The 20,857-nt window shown below is 44.6% G+C and overlaps 1 protein-coding gene across 9 annotated transcripts in view; it reads left to right on the forward strand.

The window, feature by feature from the left end:
* PALM2AKAP2 (PALM2 and AKAP2 fusion) overlaps positions 1-20,857 on the forward strand; it is a 484,740-nt gene that overhangs the window by 383,422 nt on the left and 80,461 nt on the right. Inside the window, exon 1 of one of the 9 annotated variants that reach the window (XM_033925937.1) lies at positions 9,681-9,780. The exons of 7 other annotated variants lie outside the window; for them this stretch is intronic. Coding sequence is in view for 1 of the 2 variants with exons in the window: in XM_033925918.1 (XP_033781809.1) it covers positions 13,737-13,763 (27 nt within the window). In the remaining variant the exon portion in view is untranslated. Of the gene's footprint in view, positions 1-9,680; positions 9,781-13,621; positions 13,764-20,857 lie in introns of those variants that run through there. One more of the 9 variants, XM_033925918.1, reaches the window with a different exon arrangement.

Here is a 20,857-nt window from a genome sequence, read left to right on the forward strand (position 1 = left end):
CAGTTCAAGGTTGGATTACATTACAAGAGGTTGGGTCAGTTACCCAGGAAGTTACAAACATGCAGTAGGGTTGCTAGTACAGGTAGATCAGTATAGTTAGGTCATAGTTTCAAATATATAGTTACAAATACAAGTAGATCATCGATTCTTTTTGTCCCTGGAGTTGCATTAGACAGTTTAGAAATGGGTTTTTCCTTGTCATCAGCAGCAGATGAATCCAGAGACAAGTGGGTTAAGTCCACCTACCAGGAGGTGGAGATAGAGAGCACAAAGCTGAGCTCTCATATATGGTTGAGATAGCTGTGAGTTTTGGTAGGAAGCCATTGTGACGAACCATGCCTGTTGCTGGGCCTTAGCAGCATTGGCAGAGGCCTTATTGGGCCTATTCTTGGGGGTCCCTCAGTTTGGCTGCAGTCTGCTTTCTTCCGTATCCTTTAGGAGTGGTTAGTGCAGCCACCTGAAGACCTGGGTTCAATTCCCACTGCAGTTCCTTGTGACTCTGGCAAGTTACATAACCCCAGGAACAAAATAAGTACCTGTATATAATATGTAAACCACTGGTATATAAAGTCCCACCCCCTTTCTCTGTTTTAGCAGTCTAGGCATGAGCATTTATACTGGCTCTTTGGCTAGTGTAAGTGGTCACACCTAATTTATGACTCCTTTGATCAAACAGTGGTAGAGCCTTTTACTGCAGGCCAGCAGGGTAAATGCTCCGATATCCATAGGAATTGAATGAGCGTTGGAGCATTTACCTTGCTGGCCCATGATAAAAGGCTCTACCACTGCTTGTTAAAAGGAGCCCTTAAACACACACATTTGTGCTGCTGTATATTCTGTGCCTACTTTCTTTAATAAAATAGGCTTCAGATAAGCGCCCCTTTATAGAATTACCCTCCACATATCTGGCTGTATTGTAGACTATGAAGACTAATTTTTGTGCACTGTGCACACATAAATTAGACGTTACAGCCTGGGAACGTTCATGGAAGCTAAAATGTAAGTGAATTCTTGTAGAATTACATATTGCATTCTCATTGCTGTCAATTGACTACAAGTGCCATGTATCATGCTGGTCCCCCTATAATGAATTCCAAACAAATTAATAATGAGTTTTAGTCACTCCTAGGAAAGTGTTGCCGCCATCTGCAGTTAGAGACGTTCAGACCACAACTTGAATAACAGAATGGAATGTTTCCATAAATGGTTGAAACAGTCATTCCCAGCAATTGTTTAAGACAACAGTAAGCTTTATGCAGTGGCCTATGTCTGCAGCTGTGAAAGGTCACCACAGAAAAGTTTCCCTCCATATTTGTAATATACGAGACAAGCACGTTACTAGTGAACTGCAGTGAGGCTGATTGTACACATTATGTACAGTCTGTTCTCGTTGTTCACGTGTTCCCAATGCGTGATTTTGTGTATCCACGGTTGCAGCCATTGTGACCACTATTCACCATTCATACAGTGTGTTTGCATATTTGTGGACCTGCTCTTCCAAAAACAGCTTTCTTTGCTGCCATATTTACTTTGCAGGTGGCATTTGCTTCCATTAATAATAATAATAATTTTATTTTTTCTATACCGCCATAATCTTGCGACTTCTAGGTGGTTCACAGTGAAGATTAGCTGTACAGTCAGCGAATTACAGCGTACAGATAAAGAAGAGGTCACTGGGCAGTCAGTGATTACATGGTGCAAATTGGCAAGAGGAAAGATATACATAGGTTACATTATAATTTTGACATGTTACATTGAAATGGTTGACAAGCCAGCGAATAACTGGATACAAATTGTGAAGAAGACATTGAACAGTCAGTGATTACAGGATGCCGTTAATGAGGAAAAGTGGATTCAGTATGATGAGCGGTAGCTTTGAAAAGGGGGGAGGAAGTCTGGCTAGGAAATGAATTTATTGAATAGAGTGGTCTTTATTTCTTTCCAAAAGGCGCCGTATGTCAACCTGGCGCCATCAATGAAGTAGCCTAGCAAGTTTGCTGCCTACCAGCTTGAAACTTGAATGTTCTATCCAGAAAGGTTCGGTATCTGCAACCTGCGATATTCAGGTAGGCAAAGAGGATGTGATTTCTGGTTGTCCTTGTGGGGGAGTAAAATTCGAAATGAGATAGTAAATAGTTAGGGGCCATTCCCCACACCATTTTGTAGCAGAAGCAAGAGAATTTGAATAGGATTCGTGCCTCAATTGGCAACCAGTGCAGCAGTCTGTAGAAGGGACTAACGTGGTCACTTTTCTTTAGTCCGAATATTAAGCGAACGGCAGTGTTTTGAACTATTCTTAATTTTCTCACAGTTTTTTTAGGTATACCCACATAAATGATGTTGCAGTAGTCCAGGGTGGATAGAATCAATGACTGTACCAGTAGTCTGAAAGATAGCGGATCTAAATATTTTTTTATGGGGGTTTTTAGTTTCCAAAGTATGGAGAATCACTTTTTAGTCACCGAATTTGTGTGTTCCCTCTCTGGATCCCCAGGCATCCATCCAGAGAGTGAATTAACAAGAATCTGTAGGTATTCCAAGTGAAGTCCCATGTAGAAACCTAACCCTATTTTCACAATAGGATCCTTTATTCACTTTCCTTGGTTTTGAGGTGCGACATGTATGGCTGGAACCTAATCTCTATTTTCCCATAGACACAGTGTTTCGTTATTTGTGGGTTCGTGAACATTTTTGTGAATCTTACTACTGCGAATAACGAGAACGGACTGTATCTATACAGACTTCTGTCTTCGTTTGCTATGATGCAGTTGGTGAGCCCTGGTCTTAAAAAATAATGTCCAAACAAAGCTACACATTTTCAGTAGTGTGTCTGTTAAAAAGAACTTGCTCTATTCAGCAGATTGACTCCCTGTTAGAGAGAATGTATTCTTTGCAGGTTCTTGAAAAGAATTAGAAACTTGTAAGAATCCTCTTGCATAATAGTAGCATAGGAAGGTTCTAGTATTGATGAAGTCAGATTCTCAACTCAATGTAGCCCCGACCCTCAGGTTAAGTCCACATTAACAGTTTCTTTAGGTTGGCTGCTGTAAGTCAGTATCCCTGAGCTCCTCTTAAGGTGTCTGTTTTTCACTTAAATCACAGCCTGTTCAGCTTCTCCCAAAAGCGCTTTGGGATAGATTCACTAAGTACATCAATTGTGTCCCGACCACTTTGCGACTCGATTCACTAACCTGGCCGATCCTGTCTGTCCCTGATCCGATCCGCGTATGCAAATGTAGGAAGGCAGCAATTCACTACACAATTTAAACTGGGCTGGCTGGTCAAAAAAGAAGCAACTGCTGAGGACCAGTCGCTCACGTCTTTTCCTGCTCTCTGCCGCCCTGCCTGCATCTCTGCTTTCTGCCCCGAAAGGAATCAGCGCCCCCAACTCTCCTGCTCTTGCCATCCCGACTCTCCTGCTCTCTGCTGCCTTTCCCCGCAGTGCGAGCCTGTGGTTTTAACCCACGGATTTAAAGCAGGGCTGCAATGCGGGGAAGGGCAGCAGAGAGCAGAATAGTTGGGATGGCACAAGCTCTCGTAAAGGGGAAGAAGCAATTATCAGCACAAAAAGTCTATAGGCCAAGCTGTATATTAGAAAACTAGCTTTATAACCCGTTACATTAACGGGTGCTAGAATATATGTGTGTGTGTCTGTCTTTATTTCTTTCTCTCTCTGTCTCCTTAGCCGCTTTCTGTATTTCTGTCTTTCTTTCATTTGGCTGTCCACCACCACCCCTTGCATGCTCCCCCTGTCCATTCTCCCTTCCTTTTACCTTCCCTGTGTCCACCACCACCCCTTCACTGCTCCCCTTATCCAGCAGCTCCCTTTGTTTTACCTCCCCCCTGTCCATCAGCACCTCTTCCTGCTCCCCCTGTCCAGCAGTAGGCCTCCCTTCCTTTTTTCCTCCCTGTCCATCAGCACCTCTTCCTGCTCCCCCTGTCCAGCAGTAGGCCTCCCTTCCTTTTTTCCCCCCCTGTCCATCAGCACCTCTTCCTGCTCCCCCTGTCCAGCAGTAGGCGTCCCTTCCTTTTTTCCCCCCCTGTCCATCAGCACCTCTTCCTGCTCCCCCTGTCCAGCAGTAGGCTTCCCTTCCTTTTTTCCCCCCTGTCCATCAGCACCTCTTCCTGCTCCCCCTGTTCAGCAGTAGGCCTCCCTTCCTTTTTCTCCCCCTGTCTCCCATCAATCCAGCATCTCCCCTCTGTCTCCTCTCAGCAGCTGCCGTTCGCCATCTGGTTGAGCCGCTGCCGACAGGCGGGGTCCAACTCCGGCGCGTCACTCGCGCACAGCAGCTGGAGCAGCGCCACCATCACCGCTTCTGGACACTGCGGGAGCCCTTCTCGAGGGGGTGGGACAGGCTGCTGAGGAGCTTCGGGGGCTACTGCTGTTAGCCCCGGCAGAGACGGTGCGGCCGAGCTGAGCTGGCGGCAGAGCCCTCTTGTGTGTCCCCCCCTCCCCGGTGCCAGCGTCGCTCTCCCTCTCAGTGGGCCGGGCCGGAAAAGGAGGACACTTACGGTTGAGGGACGGCAGGACTCCGTGTTCACTCCCTCTGTGACAGGGTAAGGTGCAGTCCGTCTGTTGTGTGGAGACGTATAAGCGCGCATGCGCACTCTTGTGGCCACATCCCGACAGATCAGGGAACACGGCTTTAGAGTGCGCATGCGCGCTTACCATTTTATTATTATAGATGTTGCCGATGGGAAAAGAACATTTCTTAATAGTGAGATTAAACTTAATGGCCCAGAAAGTACAAGCAAGTAACTGCAGTAAATGTTCAACTGCTTCCTTTCTGCTAAGATGATTCCCCCATGCCTTACATTTAATAATTAATTAATAATTTATTTTCTTATATACCGCCCAACCGGAAGTTCCAGGCAGTTCACAGCAAGAGAACAGACATATCAGCGAAGACACAAAATACAGCTCGTCCTTGTGTGGAAAGCATGTGCAGACCATCTACAGGCAAAGAAGATGGTCTGTGCATGTGTCAGGATCGCTCTTCAGCGATCCGTGTGGTCGGTTTGGGGCGTGCCTCAGATTGCAATAATTTGCATGAGGACACGTCGTGAATCAGCCACGGATCGGATTGCCCACTGATCCAACCCGTGAATCTAGCCCTTTGTTTTTCCACTCAGGAGCAGCTCACCTCAAATATCAGTTCAACAGAAGTCTTTCACAGTTACATACTTCTTCCCACCCTCCTTTTCTTAGAAGTGCTCTATATCCAAAAGCAAAGCAAGCCACAAAGGAAAACCCTCAAAAAGTGCATGTGGGTAATGACTTTTCCCAAGTCTCAGGCAGGTGGCCCTACCAAGCCCTTACCTAATAGAAGAGGTGGCTAATATCTGCCATCCTTTGCTCCCCCCCCCCCTTCCTTTGCTAGCAAGCACAAAACAAACACAAAATTTCTGCTAACGGGTTATGGAGCCAAAACTGTCCCAAAATCCCTTTTTTATCTGGTCTCAGTTTTGCTCAAAAGACTTAAGGCCATGGTTTGTTTTGACTGTGTTTTTGATGGAAGCCAAAAATTTTGTGCTTTGTCCTGTTGTCTTCCTCCCTCCCTTCCCCTCTGAACAGGAGTTCCTTTCCCCCTTGCCTACCTATAGTTGTAACCCTAAGGCCTATTTTACAATCTTTGGCCGTTTAGAGGTGTAGTTAAGGCAAGAGTGATCCCCAATCACTCCTTCCCCTGCAAGCTCTATTCTGAAAATGGCTGCCATGACCTCTGGTGGTAATGTGCTTTTTTAAATTCTGGATTGTGCTTCAGGCTGGTATAATTCTCACAGTGTAGACCAGTGTCTGGACTCCAGATTGAATTTTAATAAGGATCTACAGTATATATTAACTAAATACAAAACAGGAAATATCTCAGTGCTACTTTCTCTTATTGTTTATGCATAGTTTAGATCAGTGTTTCTCAAGTCGGTCCTGGAATACCATTTTGCCATTCAGGTTTTCAGGCAGTGTATGCAAATCAAGTTTATGCATATTCATTGTGATTATCCTGAAAACCTGACTGACAAGGGGGTACTCAAGGACTGACTTGAGAAATACTGGTTTAGATAAGCATAAAGATCTGGTAATTATGACTTTTTTTTTTTTAACTTGTTCGTACAAGTGTCCTATTTCAGAGCAGTGGCGTAGTAAGGGGGGAACCGCCCCAGGCACCATTTTGTTGGGGGCGTCGGCACCTCTCCGCCACCCCATGACACACTCATGCCCTCCCTTTCCCGACCTCCCTCATACCTTTATTAATTTTTGCCAGCTCAGGCAACTACTTTGGCCTGCTGCTTGTACCAGCCTGACTCCCTCTGAAATCATTTACTGGTTACAGGGCCAGGAAGTGACATCAGAGGCAAAGCCAATGCTGGCGCGAGCAGCAGGCCGGAGAAGCTGCTTGGCAAAGATTTAAAGCAGTTACGGTGGGCGCGAGAGGGGGAGAGGAAGGGCAGAGAGGAAGGCATGGGAGGGTGCCATTGCCCTGGGCGCCTCCCTAACCTTGAAAAAAGCAGTTTTTGATAGCCTCTAACTCTAATTGCTAAATTTTGAATGATTTGTAACTTTTTGATAACCTCATTTGTATAATCCACATAAATATTAGTTTCACCCTAATGAAATTTTTTAGAGGACACATATAAACTGAAGATGTGGATCAGTATTCAAAAGCACTTGCTATCCAGATAAATGCTGCTGGCCATGAGATTCAGAGGCAATATCTGGATAGTGTTTCTAAATATTCTTGCATACCTTGAACTTACCCTGACAGTGGCAGTATTCTGTGTGTTGTTCAGAAATGGCATTTAATATCCAGGTATTTTTTGACTGCCACAGCCAGCATTAAAAAAAACAAAAACCCAATAACTGTTGACCTTAGCAGCTGAATATTGGGTAGATTTTTTTCCCCTGTGGATTGATTATCAGTTTCCAGGGGCTGTCTGCTCCATGAACAATGGGCTGATCTATTCATTGTGCTAAAAGAGAGGGTGTTGTTTTAGATGGGTACTTTGGTGGCTTGTTGGGTGTAAAGGTTCAGACTACAGCATGAATCTTACTTTTGGCCTTCCCTATGCTAAATTAACCTGACTTAACAGTAGCCCACATTGATATTTTCCCCCCTTTGTTTGTTTTGCATTGCCTTTTTGGGGATTGTGTATCTTTTATCTTTTATTTCGTATCTTAGGAGCACAGGGGCTGAATGAATGTCAGTCACTTTTAAGGTGAGTTTTTCTGTGCTAAACAGAGTGAATAGGTTTTTTTAAATAATAATTTAAAAATCCCCTAGGGAAATCAGGGCTAGATGCACAAAACACGGTAGGTAAGACCATGTGAGTCACTGTTGCCTGATTTTGGGGGGGGCCAACTCTAGAACAGTGATCGATGTTTCCATGCAAATGATTTGCACAGAGGTTCGCCCTAATCCTGTCTGACCAGTCGCTTGCAGAGCCAGTTTGGGGAAGCCCCCAAAGCAGCCTCCTGCAAATCAGCTGTTGGGGCTTTTTTCTTTTTTTTTTTTTTAATGGCACAGATGTGTGTGTGTTACACGCGCACAATATCTGCCCCATTAAAAATAAAAATGCCAATCCTCCCCGATGACCCACCCCGGAAGCAGAATAGCGGCAGGAGGGATGCCCACTCCCTCCTGCTCTTCAAGCCCGCCACTGCAAAATGGTAGGCCTTCCCCTTTCGGGCGCATCCTGGGATGCACAGGGAAGGGCCTAAGGCCCTGATTCGCTCAGATGCCTTAGGCCCCTCCCAGGGGAGCAGCCTAGGGTTCTGAGCCAATTAGGGCCTTAGGCTCCTCCCTCTATATCTCGGTGGGTGTGTGGAGCAAGTAGAGTTTGCTTCTGCCCCAATCACTCAATGAGCTACCAGGGCCATATGGACAGCTAGGCCTGGGAGAGGGGTGTGACTCAGGTTGGCAGGGGGGGGTCATATGCTATTGGGAGGTGGGAACTTATGTGCATGTACATTGATTTTTAGAAGTTTACATGGTGATGGCCCTGCCTATTTGAAGAAAGATCTAATGTAAAAAGCCTTCTCATGTGCTTTGTTCATCTGGGATTAATTTTAGCAGTTCTGTCTGTAAAGTAGTTTGTTTAGACTTCATATGCTACAGCGTTTTTACTAGCTATTCCTTTTGCCTGGAATCCTCTCAGATGCCTTTAGATTGGCAAATTATTTGAATTTTAGAAAGCAGTTGAAAACCATTTTTAATCAGGCTTTTGGTTACATTAATCAGTGTTATTAACTTTACTGCTGTTAATTTTCTGAATTTGGCTTTAATTTTTGAATTATATCCAATCCACATGAAAATAACGACATTTGCATGTGTAGGCTGCATTTTTAAAAAGCACGATTTACATGTGGAGTTGCACACCAATCAGAAGTTTCAAGGGGGTATGGTGGAGGGGACAGGACTTGGGCAGAACAAAAATCTACATGTTTATTATGGAATACATGTTTATGGGGAAAAAATTCCTGTCTAGATTTTACAGCTCAGAGGCACACACACACATTTTTAGAGTGTTTGTTTTGATCAGGGCTTTACATGAGAGAATAATCCTCCTTAATCCTGTTTATTTCTACTACCAAAATGAGGAAAAATAAAAATTGTGTCCTTGCTACGATTGCCGTTCGTGCCGTTCATTTTTTTGTACAGTGTATTTTGGTAAAATGATAGCTCCTACTGCACAAGCAGCCAAATAAATACCTGCAGGATTGCATGAGTAAGAAATAGCTCTGCATTGGCAGAGCCTTTTCTAAAGTAACAATGGATTTGAGTACCTGGATGTCTCATTTATGATGCTACACATCGGACTACAGCTCCCTCAATTGTTCCCCTCGACCCTGAAGAAAGTTTCTTTTGAAACATGCATGTCGGGAGCGGTGGCGTAGATGAAATTTAAGCTAAGCGGTTTACATTAATTTTATGGATAAAGTAAGAAAATAGGTTAAAAAAATACATTAGTACTTTTCTCGTGGATATATCATTTCTGATGCTTACATTCTTTGTAAAACGGGCCTTAATATATTTTAAACTTATTTTGAATTTTTGTTTTATCTTGGACTTTTATTTATCTTTTTTCCCCCAGATTCTGTAAAGGTTTCGCAAATTTGGGCCCAGATCTAAAATATGTTACTTAATGAGCCATTAACAATCAAATTGTTGACGTGCAGATCTGCCTGTGCACCATTCTGTAACATTGCACAACTGAATTGTCTTGCGTACAACTTGAAAAGGAGAGTGTGGCCATGGAAAGGGGCTTGGGCAGCACAGGGACATTCCCAAAATTTAGTCGCAGTGCTATAGAATAGGTTCATATATGTGCTCAGCTACCATTAGTTGTGTGCCAGCATTTATGCCGGTGAAAGTCCTCATGCCAAGTGCTGTTCTAATAAAAATTGCTTAGTGCTAAGCATCCTTTATAGAATTGGCAATTAGCACAATCTTAACAGCATCTAACTTTGGGTTTCATGAATCTGCACTTATGCTTTATTTTTTAATCTCATTTTATGTTTTAAAGTCGCTGCCTTTGCGGATGATCTTTTGGCTCTTCTGACAGACCCGTTTTCTTCTTTGCAGGCCCTTTTGGAGACTATTAGGGAATATGGTGATTACGCTGGTTTTCGTCTGAATCTAGTTAAATCTGAGGCTTTACTGTCTTCCTTGGCCTTGACTCAATGGGGTGACTCCTTCTCCTTGCGATGGGCTACGGACTCCTTTCGGTATCTGGGGGTGTATCTTACAACCTCTACAGCACAGCTTTATTCGATTAATATCGGTAAGTTTTTGGTTGATACTAGGGTCCAACTTGAGGCCTGGGGTGACCTCCCTTTGACACTGATGGGCTGTATAGCCTTGATTCGTATGGTGATTTTCCTGCGTTGGCTGTATGTGTTGCAAACTTTGCCACTTTGTTAAAAAAGGATCTTGCTCATTTGAACCGTTTACTTTCGCGCTTCTGCTGGAATTCTCATAAGCCAAGAGTTCACTTTCATTATTCGGTGGGTGGTTGGACTAGGGAGGGACATTTGAAGCCCCTTGCTGCTTTTGGGGATCACTTGGGTGGGTGCTGGGGTGATACTTTCGCCTACTGTCAGGTTAAACACTATCTTCTCTCTCTTCCTCAGGAACGGATTGCATAGCCACTGAGGGAGCGCCTTCAGGTTTTATTTGACGGGGTGGCAGTCTGTTCTACTTTGGTGTCAGCATTGTATAAGGCCCTTTTGGCATTTGCAGACCCCAAAAATGTATCCAGGATATGAGGGAACTGGGGGCGTGAGCTTCAGATGGATCTCAGTCATTGGAATATTCTGCGTGCCCTGCAGGAGGTCCCTCGCTTGATAACGGGAGAGGTGTTTCGAGAGTGTTATGTTAGAGTAATCTATAGGGCCTATTATACCCAGGTTCAATTGCATAAAATGGGAGGTATTGACTCACCCCTCTGTCTGAAATGTGGCTGGGATCCCAATACCTTTGCTCATTCCTTTTGGGATTGTTGGACAGTAGAAGTTTTTTGGCAGTCTATAGTCTATTACTTCCGGGGCTTATTTTTAAGTCCAGTTGCCGTACTGTAGAACAAATAGTCCTTGACCTGCCTGAGGCTTTCCCTGGCCTTCCTAGGAGGGGGGGGGGGTCCCCACTGGTGTCATAAGGTGTGTCTCCTTGCTCACAATTGCAATCCTGGACTGATTCTGAGCCTCCCTCCTTTTGGACCTGGAGATCTCTGGTGCATCATTTGGCCACATGGGAGGCCCGAGAGGCGGTTGGTCGCCCTTGTCGTAGGCGTAGTTTTCTGCTAGTTTGGGGAGTCTACCTGGCTTCCTTATCTCCTAGAGGTCGTAGCCTTCTCTTGAACCCTCTTGCTTAGCTTTGCTGCTGTGCAACTTGTTCACTCCCAGGATTGGACACTGCAGGCCTCTTTTTTTTGGGGGGGGATCCTTCTTGAGGATTACAAGAGCCACCAGAACACGGGCCTTTGGAATGTTGAAGACCTGTTGGTCGTCTTTTGTATACTTCTTTGGGGGGGTTCTGTTAGGGGATTTGGATGGTCAGGTAGGGTTGGGGGGCAGGGGGAGGGGTTCTCTACTCTTGTTCTATCGAAGCAAAATCAAGGGGGAAACCACAAAAATTTTGTATTGTTGAATGTTGGTTCCTTGGTTTTGTTGTATTCTTTGTTGCGTGCTGTTGCTGCATTCACAATAAAAAATATTTGAAAATAATCTCATTTTGTGTTCATTTAGGTTTAAGATGATAAAAGTAATTACATTGCAAACCGCCTTGTCCCGTACAAGTAAAGCGGTATATCAAATCTAATAAGTGTAAACATAATTCAATTGTATGTGCTGATTGCAATCGGCTATGACCAGTTTTTAATTGTATAGGTGGTATATGAATAGTCTAAATAAATAAATTTGGCTCCTGAACATCTCTGGTTCTTTGAACCTTACTGTTGGCTGGACATGCCATGGATACAGACTCTCTTGCAAAGTGCATGCATATTGGAGTATTCTGAGTTCGTGGACACTTGGAATGCGCTACCGGAGGAAGTGATCAGGCAGAGTACGGTACAGGGATTCAAACAGGGATTGGACGGATTCCTGAGGGATAAAGGGATCGTGGGATACTGAGGGAGGAGCTGGGATGTAACACAAGTATAGAAAGCTAACCAGGTAATAAGTATAGAAACCCAACAGGTCGTGCATGTGCAAGACCGGAGGGTTAGGACTACGATGGGAAGATAGGACTTCAATGAGAAACCAAGGTGGCAAGGGAGCCCCTTCTGGTGATTCAGACAGGTCGTGACCTGTTTGGGCCACCGCGGGAGCGGACTGCCGGGTAGGATGGACCTATGGTCTGACCCGGCGGAGGCACTGCTTATGTTCTTATGTTCTTTGTTTTGTGTATTATTTAAAAGAAAGCTGCATGCTCTCTATCTATGGAAGGAAGCGACTGCTGTGTGTTGGTTTCATCTCTGCATTCTGGGTTGTGAAGTGAATTACCCTTAGAAACATAGAAAAAAGCAGCAGAAAAGGGCTATAGCCCACCAAGTCTGCCCATTCCAAGTATCCCCCCCCCTGAATTTACTCCCTTAAAGATCCCACGTGAGTATCCCATTTTCTCTTAAAATCCGTCACGCTGCTGGCCTTTATCACCTGGAGTGGGAGTCTGTTCCAATGATCCACTACTCTTTCGGTGAAGAAGTACTTCCTGGAGTCGCCATGAAACTTCCCTCCCCTGATTTTCAGCGGATGCCCTCTGGTGGTCAAGGGTCCCATGAGCCAGAAGATATCATCTTCTGACTCGATGCGTCCTGTGATGTACTTATATGTTTCAATCATATCTCCCCGTTCTCTTTTTTCCTCAAGTGAGTACAGCCGCAATTTTTTTAATCTTTCTTCATACGTGAGATCCTTGAGCCCCAAGACCATCCTGGTGGTCCGACTCGATCCTCTGTCAATATATTGTTGTTTGCTGAACCGACTCGATCCTCTGTCAATATATTGTTGTTTTTAAATCTTTAAGCACTTTTTTGGTTCCCTTGAATCCTGGGAGCAGCCATGTTCAGAACAGTATGACATAGGAGTTTAAAGCAGCCTCAAAAAAGTGGTCCTAACTCCCACTCCTGTAAAATTACCTATGTCCATCCTAACATTCTCTCTGCAAGAAATTCCCCAAACATAGTATGTCCTGACTGACTGTCCAAATTAGATTATAAGCTCTTCAAATCAGGCACAGTAGTAGTAGTAGGACCTTGTATAGAATGGTTTGTGTGTGTGAGAGAGAGCATGCATGTTTTCATATAATACAGACTGCATATTATTACTTGTGATGTGTAGTTTTGACATTTGATCCCATAGACACAGGATTTTAAGAGCTCTTAGAATGTCTGGTTCACTATATCACCCTTTCCCCCATTACACACACACTGCCTTTCTGAATAGGGCGATAAAAGTTTCAAAAAAATGATTTGAACAAAAAAATATCCTATACAATTTTTGAGATGTGTATTTAGTGGTAAAATGATCCTGTCCTCTCCAGAAAGTTCTGGCATTCAGCTGCAGCTCCTCCTTGTACTTCTAAACTCTGTTGCTGCATTTATGTGCACATCATTCCAGGGACTGAACTGTTTAAACAATCAATATCTGTGATGCAGGGCTCGGTTTGGTGCCAGAGTATTTCATGACTGAAGAGCCTGTTCTTTCATTTTTGTGGTGCCTCTTTTTCCTATACAAATTGATTTAGTTTTCGAGTATGTTCTGAATGTCCTTGTGGATTAAAGCTTCTCTGTAAAATAGGACAAAACATGTGGTGCGACATCTGTCCCACAGCAGGTCGTCTTACATGCCTTCTGTCCCCCCCCCCTTCTTTTTTTTGTCATCGATGCTGCAGGGACCACAATTTGAACATGTTGGATTTTCCACTTAAAAAAAAAAAGTTCTGTCCTGCTGTGGAGAATGTAAACCAGGCAGACACATCTGTCCGCAGCTTAAATTCCGCCACACAAAGTAGAACACAAGCGAAGGATTTTGCTTATTTACTCAAGTTTTGTTTTGGAAAGGGTCCCTTTGTGTGAATAGGCTGGAAAGGGAGAAGAAGGGCAGGGCTATCGCTTTCTTTTCCAGCCCTCCCAGACCCTATGACATCACTCTGCCTGCAAGAAGGCAGGGAAGGAATTTTGATTCCAGAAACCAGGATAGAGGAGATTTTACAAGCAAAGAAAGGGTGCTTTCCTGAATGCAGGAACTCGAATATCGGCACAGGGTAAGCTGGAGTACACTGACCTCTGCTTCCTTTCTTCTTCCAGTAATGTGCAGACTGCTGAGCAGTGCTGTAGTTGATCTTCACTATATATTTTTAACTGTTCTGGGAATTGCGGAGGAATTTTATTTCGATTGCATGGAGTAGCCTCCAGAAAATGGACTGAAAATGTTCGTGCCTTGCTGAAATGCTCGCTCCCTGTCTTTCCTTGTGTCTTGACTGGGCAATGTTTTGCGTGCCCTTGAAAAAGAAGTGACTTTGCGAGTTTTGACAGCCGACTGGAAATCTCCTTTCTGTGCTGCATTTCTGTTCCAGGCAGAGTGAGTTGTTTTGCCTTGAGTTGATTTATTCCTTCCTGGACTGGGATGCTGAGAATTTTCCACCTTTTCATGACCATTGTGAGAGGCTGCATGTTTGTATTTGCTGTGCAGTTATGTATGTGGATACATCACGGTTGGGAGTTAGACATGCATTCTGATTTGGCAACATGGCAATGAATTTGCCTGAAGATGGCATTTGTCCTGTGTCTACATTGAGGACTTTAAAATAAAGTGCTTGTAAAGCGTATTTTATGCAGCCTCCTGTAGGAAGGATACATGTATCACAGGATCTAATGATGTACTGTAGAATGGGTACAAGAACAGAGGTTAATATCATAAAGGTTAATTCATTGGGCACATGGGTACAGTAGAAAGTATGTTTTAGATAATTCTCAAAGTAAAAGATGTAGTCATAGGTGGGGAACCTACAGTATATAGGTTTGCAGGCTATCTGTAATAAATATGCACAAAATATATGCAAGTCTGTTCTTTATGAATATTTTTTAGGGATAGCCTGAAAGCTCAACTGACTTACAACCCTGGAGAACTGGAGGTTCCCAAACCCTGATATGCAGTCATTGGAGAGACAATCCGGGACACTCCCACTAAAAGCAGTGGACTGGCCCCAGGAGTCTCCTCCATGAGTCTTTACTCCTTGCCCATCACATTTAAGCAGATGGTACCGTACAGTATAAAAATGTATGTCTACATGCTCTAAATATAGGTATAGTTCTATATAAGTATGTAAAATCTCCATGTAGTTAAAGTTCCTGAATGTGGCAAGGTCATGCAGCCACATACATGCCTTGTGCATCCCTAGATCCACAATGTTGACTACACGGTCAACTGCTAATGCTGGTTGGTAGGATATAATGTTCATGATCTGTTTTTTACAGGTAAATGAAACTGAGGTATAGTCAGACACTGAAACTGAATATTCTATTACTGGAATTCCTGCAATGTTTAGATTATAAGGGATGATCAGTTGTGCACATTTTGCATTTTTTGCTGAGAGGCTTTGGGATAGTAGAGCAAAGCATGTTTTCAATTTACAGTGTGTGCAAGGTTTTCTCAGTCAGATGGGAATGAGGTTTGGGGAAAAATGCTTGGTTGAGATGAAATTCCATTACTGATTTAGGTAAGTGCTTTAGATAAGAATCATGGGTGGGTCCTTATTTTGTTTCTACGGGCATTTAGGAGGTAATTTTTTAAGGGAGAATATAGTTAAAGTGCCTATGTGAAGTCTACTTTATAAAGACAAGTAGACACTTACTTATCTTTATAAAATATTAGCATAAGTGCCAGATGTGGACATTTACACCAGCCTAGAGCTAGTATAAAAATCTGTATCAGTATTTGTCAAGGAAGCACTTAAATTATAGTATTTAATAATCTTCATAAACACAACACAAACTCCAACACTGTGCATGTCCACCAACAAAGGACACATCATCATGTGAAAATGTGCATTTTTGTGCCAGTCTGTACTTTCTCCGAGGACAGCAGGTGGGAAGGCACCAGCTTGTGCTCTGTATGGACACTGCTTAAATTTAAAGTGACAGTGTACTTGGTAGTATTTGTGCCGGGTTCCATGGCTAATGTGACTATTTATTTTTTCATCAAAAGGGGACATCTATTAGTTGTCAGTCCCGCCCCATCCCACCCTAGCCCCACCCCAATCCCACCCTGGCCCCGCCCCCAATCTCTTCCATTCATTTTTCATGTGCACATAATATCTTATTCATAATGGTAACCATAAAATTTTTTTAAAACTACAAAGCTCACTATATGCAGAGAAAATGTTAATTATCATTTATATTTGGGGGTTTCAAAGATGTCAAGGCAGATGACTTTAAAATATGCAATGTCATCTCAGTAACTTTAGAAAAATAGACAAATATAGTGCAAAATATAGACAACAGATATAAATTCTCAAAACTGACACATTTTGATTACTAAATTGAAAATAAAATCAATTTTCTTACCTTTGCTGTCTGGTGATTTCATGAGTCTCTGGTTGCGTTTCCTTCTGACTGTGTATCCTTTCTTTCATTTCTTTTTTTCTGCACTCAAGCCCAACAATTGTCCATTTCTATTCCCTCCCTCTTTCCTTCCTTCCTTCCTATGTCCTTAGTGCACCCAGTGCCTCCCTCCTATGTCCTTAATGCCCCTTCCTGTGTCCTTAGTGCCTCCAGTGCCTCATGCCTATGTCTTTACTGCCCCCAGTGCCTCCTTCCCATGTCCTTAGTGCCCCTTCCTATATCTTTAGTGCCCCCAGTGCCTTCTTCACATGTCCTTAGTGCCCCCAGTGCCTCCTCCCCATGTCCTTAGTGCCCCCAGTGCCTCCTCCCCATGTCCTTAGTGTCTCCAGTGCCTCCTTTCCATGTCCTTAGTGTCCCCTGTGCCTCCTTCCCATGTCCTTAGTGCCCCCAGTGCCTCCTTCCCATGTCCTTAGTGCCCCCAGTGCCTCCTTCCCATGTTCTTAGTGCCCCAGAGCCTCCTTCCCATGTCCTTAGTGCCCCCAGTGCCTCCTTCCCATGTCCCTCTCACTGCCTTCCAGACTTTGTCCCACCCCCAAAGCTAGCCTGCCTATCTAACTCCCTCCCTCTCTCCCTGGCTAAAGCCAGCCTGCTTGCCTGCCTACTTCCTTCCCTTCCTGCTGGGGGAAAAAATGCCTCCCTCCTTCCTTTCCCCCAGTCCGCTGCTATCTTATCTCCCTGCTGCTGCTAATCGCCGACACGAAGTCTTATTTCCGAAGTCGATTCTGACATCAGAGAGGACATTCTGGACCAGCCAATCTCTGCCTGGCTGGCCCAGAACTTCCTCTCTGACGTCAGAATTGATGTCGGAAAGAAGACTTCATGTTGGCGATTAGCAGCAGCAGCAGGGAGGTAAGATAGCAGCGGACCGGAGGAAAGGAAGGAGGGAGGCTTCTTTTTTTTTTGCACGGCAGGGAGGGACAGGAAGTGATCGCCTGTCCCGTTGCCCCCGAGCACAGCTTCAGGACGCTGTCCCTGAACACGGGACATTTTGGCGTCCTGAAGCTGTGTGTGGGGACAACGGGACAGGAGGTCTGAAAACGGGACAGTCCCGTTCAAAACAGGACGTATGGTCACCTTATCCATGGATGATGTCACCAACATGTGCGAATGTACAGTGTGCCTGCTATCCTTGGAGAAAGCCTGCTACGGGTATCTTTGCTTTATAAGAGATCCATTACACATGTGTTTGGCCATATCTGCATGTAAATAACAGAAACACATCGAAGTGGGCATGTATTTTACCACTTAAAATACTTGCCCCCATATAAAATTATCCTCTAAATGTCTAGTTTTTATTGCTTGTTTTTGTTTTGATTTTGTATGAAAAAATTAAAAAAGTGGAAAAATACAGAAGGCAATCAAATACCAAAATATTTCTAATAAAAATATACACAGTCTTCATAGTTCCCCCTAGATGAGAACTGGTAACAACATTATGGGGCTCATAATAAGAAAAAAAACCAAATGTCTAAAAAGTGGCCTAAATGGGTACTTGGACGATCAAAATCCTGATCGTCCAAGTACCCATAACCAAAGCTGGTTTTAGACGTATCTAAAACCAACTTAGGCCTTTCCCCTGCCTCTAAACGCATAGAGCGAAAAGAGGCGTTTTTAGAGGAGGGGAAAGGGCGGGAGGTGGGCCGACCTAGACCTAGGCGTGTACAGCAGGTATAACCAAAAATTTTGACAGGTTGCCTAGTGGGCACTTATACATTTTGACTTAGACCAAGTCAAAACAGGTATAAGTGCCAAAAAAGGACCCGCTGAGCTGATGGCGGCTGCCGCGATCAGCTCAGCAACAAGGCAACCTACCCCCCCCAGCAACCATTACGGCAGGAGAGATGGCTCATCTCCCCTGCCGCGATGGCGATCACCACTCTACCTGAACTGCCACGACCCACAGCAGGAGAGATGCCCAATCTCTCCTGCCGCGGTTTGTGGCAGTTTGGGTGGAGGGGTGATCGCATCGCAGCAGGGGAGATAGCCAATCTCTCCTGCTGCGATAATGATCCCGAAGTGGCATCAACCACTATATGAGATTGGCTATCTCCCCTGCCGCGATGCTATCATCCCCCCCTCAACAAGATCGGGCAGGATGGGAAGGAGCCCAAGCCCTCCTGCCAGGGTGAGCCCCAACCCCCTCTCCCCCACAACGATCGGGCCAGGAGGGAGCCCAAGCCCTCCTGGCCAGGCAACCCCCCTACCCCCACTAAGATCCGGGCAGGAAGGATCCCAGGCCCTCATGCCCTCAGCGCATCCCCCTCCCACGATTGCTCCCCCTGAACCCACGATTGGCCCGCCGACCCCGCGACCCCCTGCAGACTCCTTGACACCCCCAACCTCCCCATACCTATAAATACGTTGGCCGGACGGATGGGTCCCAAGCCCGTCCGTCCGGCAGGCCCACCATCCGTCGAATGGCGGGCCTTAGGGCCTGATTGGCCCAGGCGCCTCAAACCCTGCCCACAGGTGGGGCCTGAGGCACCTGGGCCAACCGGAATCAGCCCAGTAGCCTTAGGCCCCTCCTGTTTTCCACTTCTACTTCTTAATGCGAATTTTAGAAAACTGTTCAAGGCTTATCTATATGATACATTTCTATAACTGATCATTTTGGATTTGTTTATAGTTAGTTGTTTGATAAAGTTAGATAAGTTCCTGCTGAACCAGAAAGTACGCAGGTAAAGCTAGGCTCGGTTAGGGCACTGGTTTTTAAAACAAGGGCCACCGTGTATGCAGACTGCTGGGCACGATGGACCACTGGTCTGACCCAGCAGTGGCGGTTCTTATGTTGTGTTCCTCTTGCTTATTGTAAACCACAAGGATCCACATGGTTTTGTGATATACAAGTGGCATGTTATGCTATGTCTGTAGACCTCAGTCATATCCCCCCTCAGCCATCTCTTTTCCAAACCAAAGAGCCCTAACCTCTTTAGCCTTTCCTCATACGAGAGCAGTTCCATCCCATTTATTATTTTGTTTGCTCTTCTTTGCACCTTTTCTAATTCTGCTATATCTTTTTTGAGATACAGTGACCAGAACTGAACACAGAATTCAGGGTGATCTAAAAACATTTCTTTTTAAAGATGCTTTTAATATTTAATTTAACAGTTCTTAAACCAGCGATTTTATTTTATTGTATTATGCTCTGTGGTTATTTGTTTCCCTACTGTATTTTTCCTTTGTTTTGCTTTTCTTTATTAATTGTATTTCAAACCCCTATCTTACCTTATTTAATGAGTATAATGTATTAGTTATCTACCCAATGTTATTATTTAAAGTTTGTACTGTTTTGTCTCTATTTGATTATATTAATCTGTTCATCGCTTAGAATTTGATTAAGCGATCAATCAAGAAAAATATTAAACTTGAAACTTCGTGAGGTTGCACTATGGAGCAAGACAGAGGCATTATAATATTCTTGGTTTTATTTAGCATCCCTTTTCTAATAATTCCTTGCATCCTGCCGCATACTGGGCAGAAAAATGAGCATAATGTTTACAGTGACACCTACCGTGTTTCCCCGAAAATGAGACAGTGTCTTATATTAATTTTATGCCCAAAAAACACACTAGGTCTTATTTTCAGGGTATGAACATGATCGTCTCTCTCTTCCTCTCCTTCACCCCAGTTCTTCCTCTTTCCTTTCTCTCCCTCACATGTGCAGCATCTTTCCTCCCATCCCTCATGCAGCAGGACCCTTGCCCAGCTTCTCTCCTCCCCTCCCTCCCATCTCTCATGCAGCAGGACCCTTGTCTAGCTTCTTTCCTTCCCTCCCGTGTGCAGCAGGACCCTTGTCTAGCTTCCCTTCCCTCGCATCCCTTGTGCAGCAGAATCCTTGAGTGAGCACCTACACACACACACACACCCCCGCACAGCCGAACCCCCATCCTTCCCTCTCTCCCTCCCATCCGAACCCCACCGACCACAAACGAGCCCTACATACCTCCCTAAGCAGCATTGGGCCGGCAGCACTCCAAACAGGTTGTTTCGGCCTTGTCAATACGTGAATTCACTCTGCCGTGTTACTGATGATGTCATCAGTAATGCGGCAGAATGAATTCACGGGTGGACAAGGCCGAAATATCTTGTTTAGAGTGCTGCCAGCCCGACACTGCTGAGGAAGGTATGTAGGGCTCGCTCACGGTCGGGGGATTTGGATGGGAGGGATGGATGGGGATTTGGCTGCTCGGGGGGGGGGGGGGGTGTTCGCTCAAGGGTTCTGCTGCACAAGGGATGGGAGGGAAGGGAAACTGCTGGCGAATCCCAGGACTAGGGCTTATTTTGGGGTAGGACTTATATTAAGACCTACCCCGAAAATCCTGCTAGGGCTTATTTTCGAGGTAGGATTTATTTTTAGGGAAACATGGTAGATCTTTTTTTTGGATGCTGCCTCCTAAGGTGGACCCTAGTATCAGGTAACTATGATTTGGATTATTCTTCCCAGTGTGCTTCACTTTGCATTTTGGCCACATTAAATTTTATGTCATTTGGATGCCCGGTTTTCCAATTTCCTAAGGTCTTTCACAGTTCGCATGTGTTTTGATAACATTAAATAGGTTATGTCATTTGCAGATTTAATTACCTCACTTGTCATTCCAATTTCTAGATCATTTATAAACATGTTAAATAGCACCAGTGTCAGTACAAAACTCTGTGGTACTCCACCATTCACCCTCTCCCATTGAGAAAAAATGACCATTTAACCCTACCTTCTATTTTCTGTCCAATAACCAAT

This window comes from Geotrypetes seraphini, chromosome 1, assembly GCF_902459505.1.
Source record: "Geotrypetes seraphini chromosome 1, aGeoSer1.1, whole genome shotgun sequence".
Lineage (NCBI taxonomy): Eukaryota > Metazoa > Chordata > Amphibia > Gymnophiona > Dermophiidae > Geotrypetes > Geotrypetes seraphini.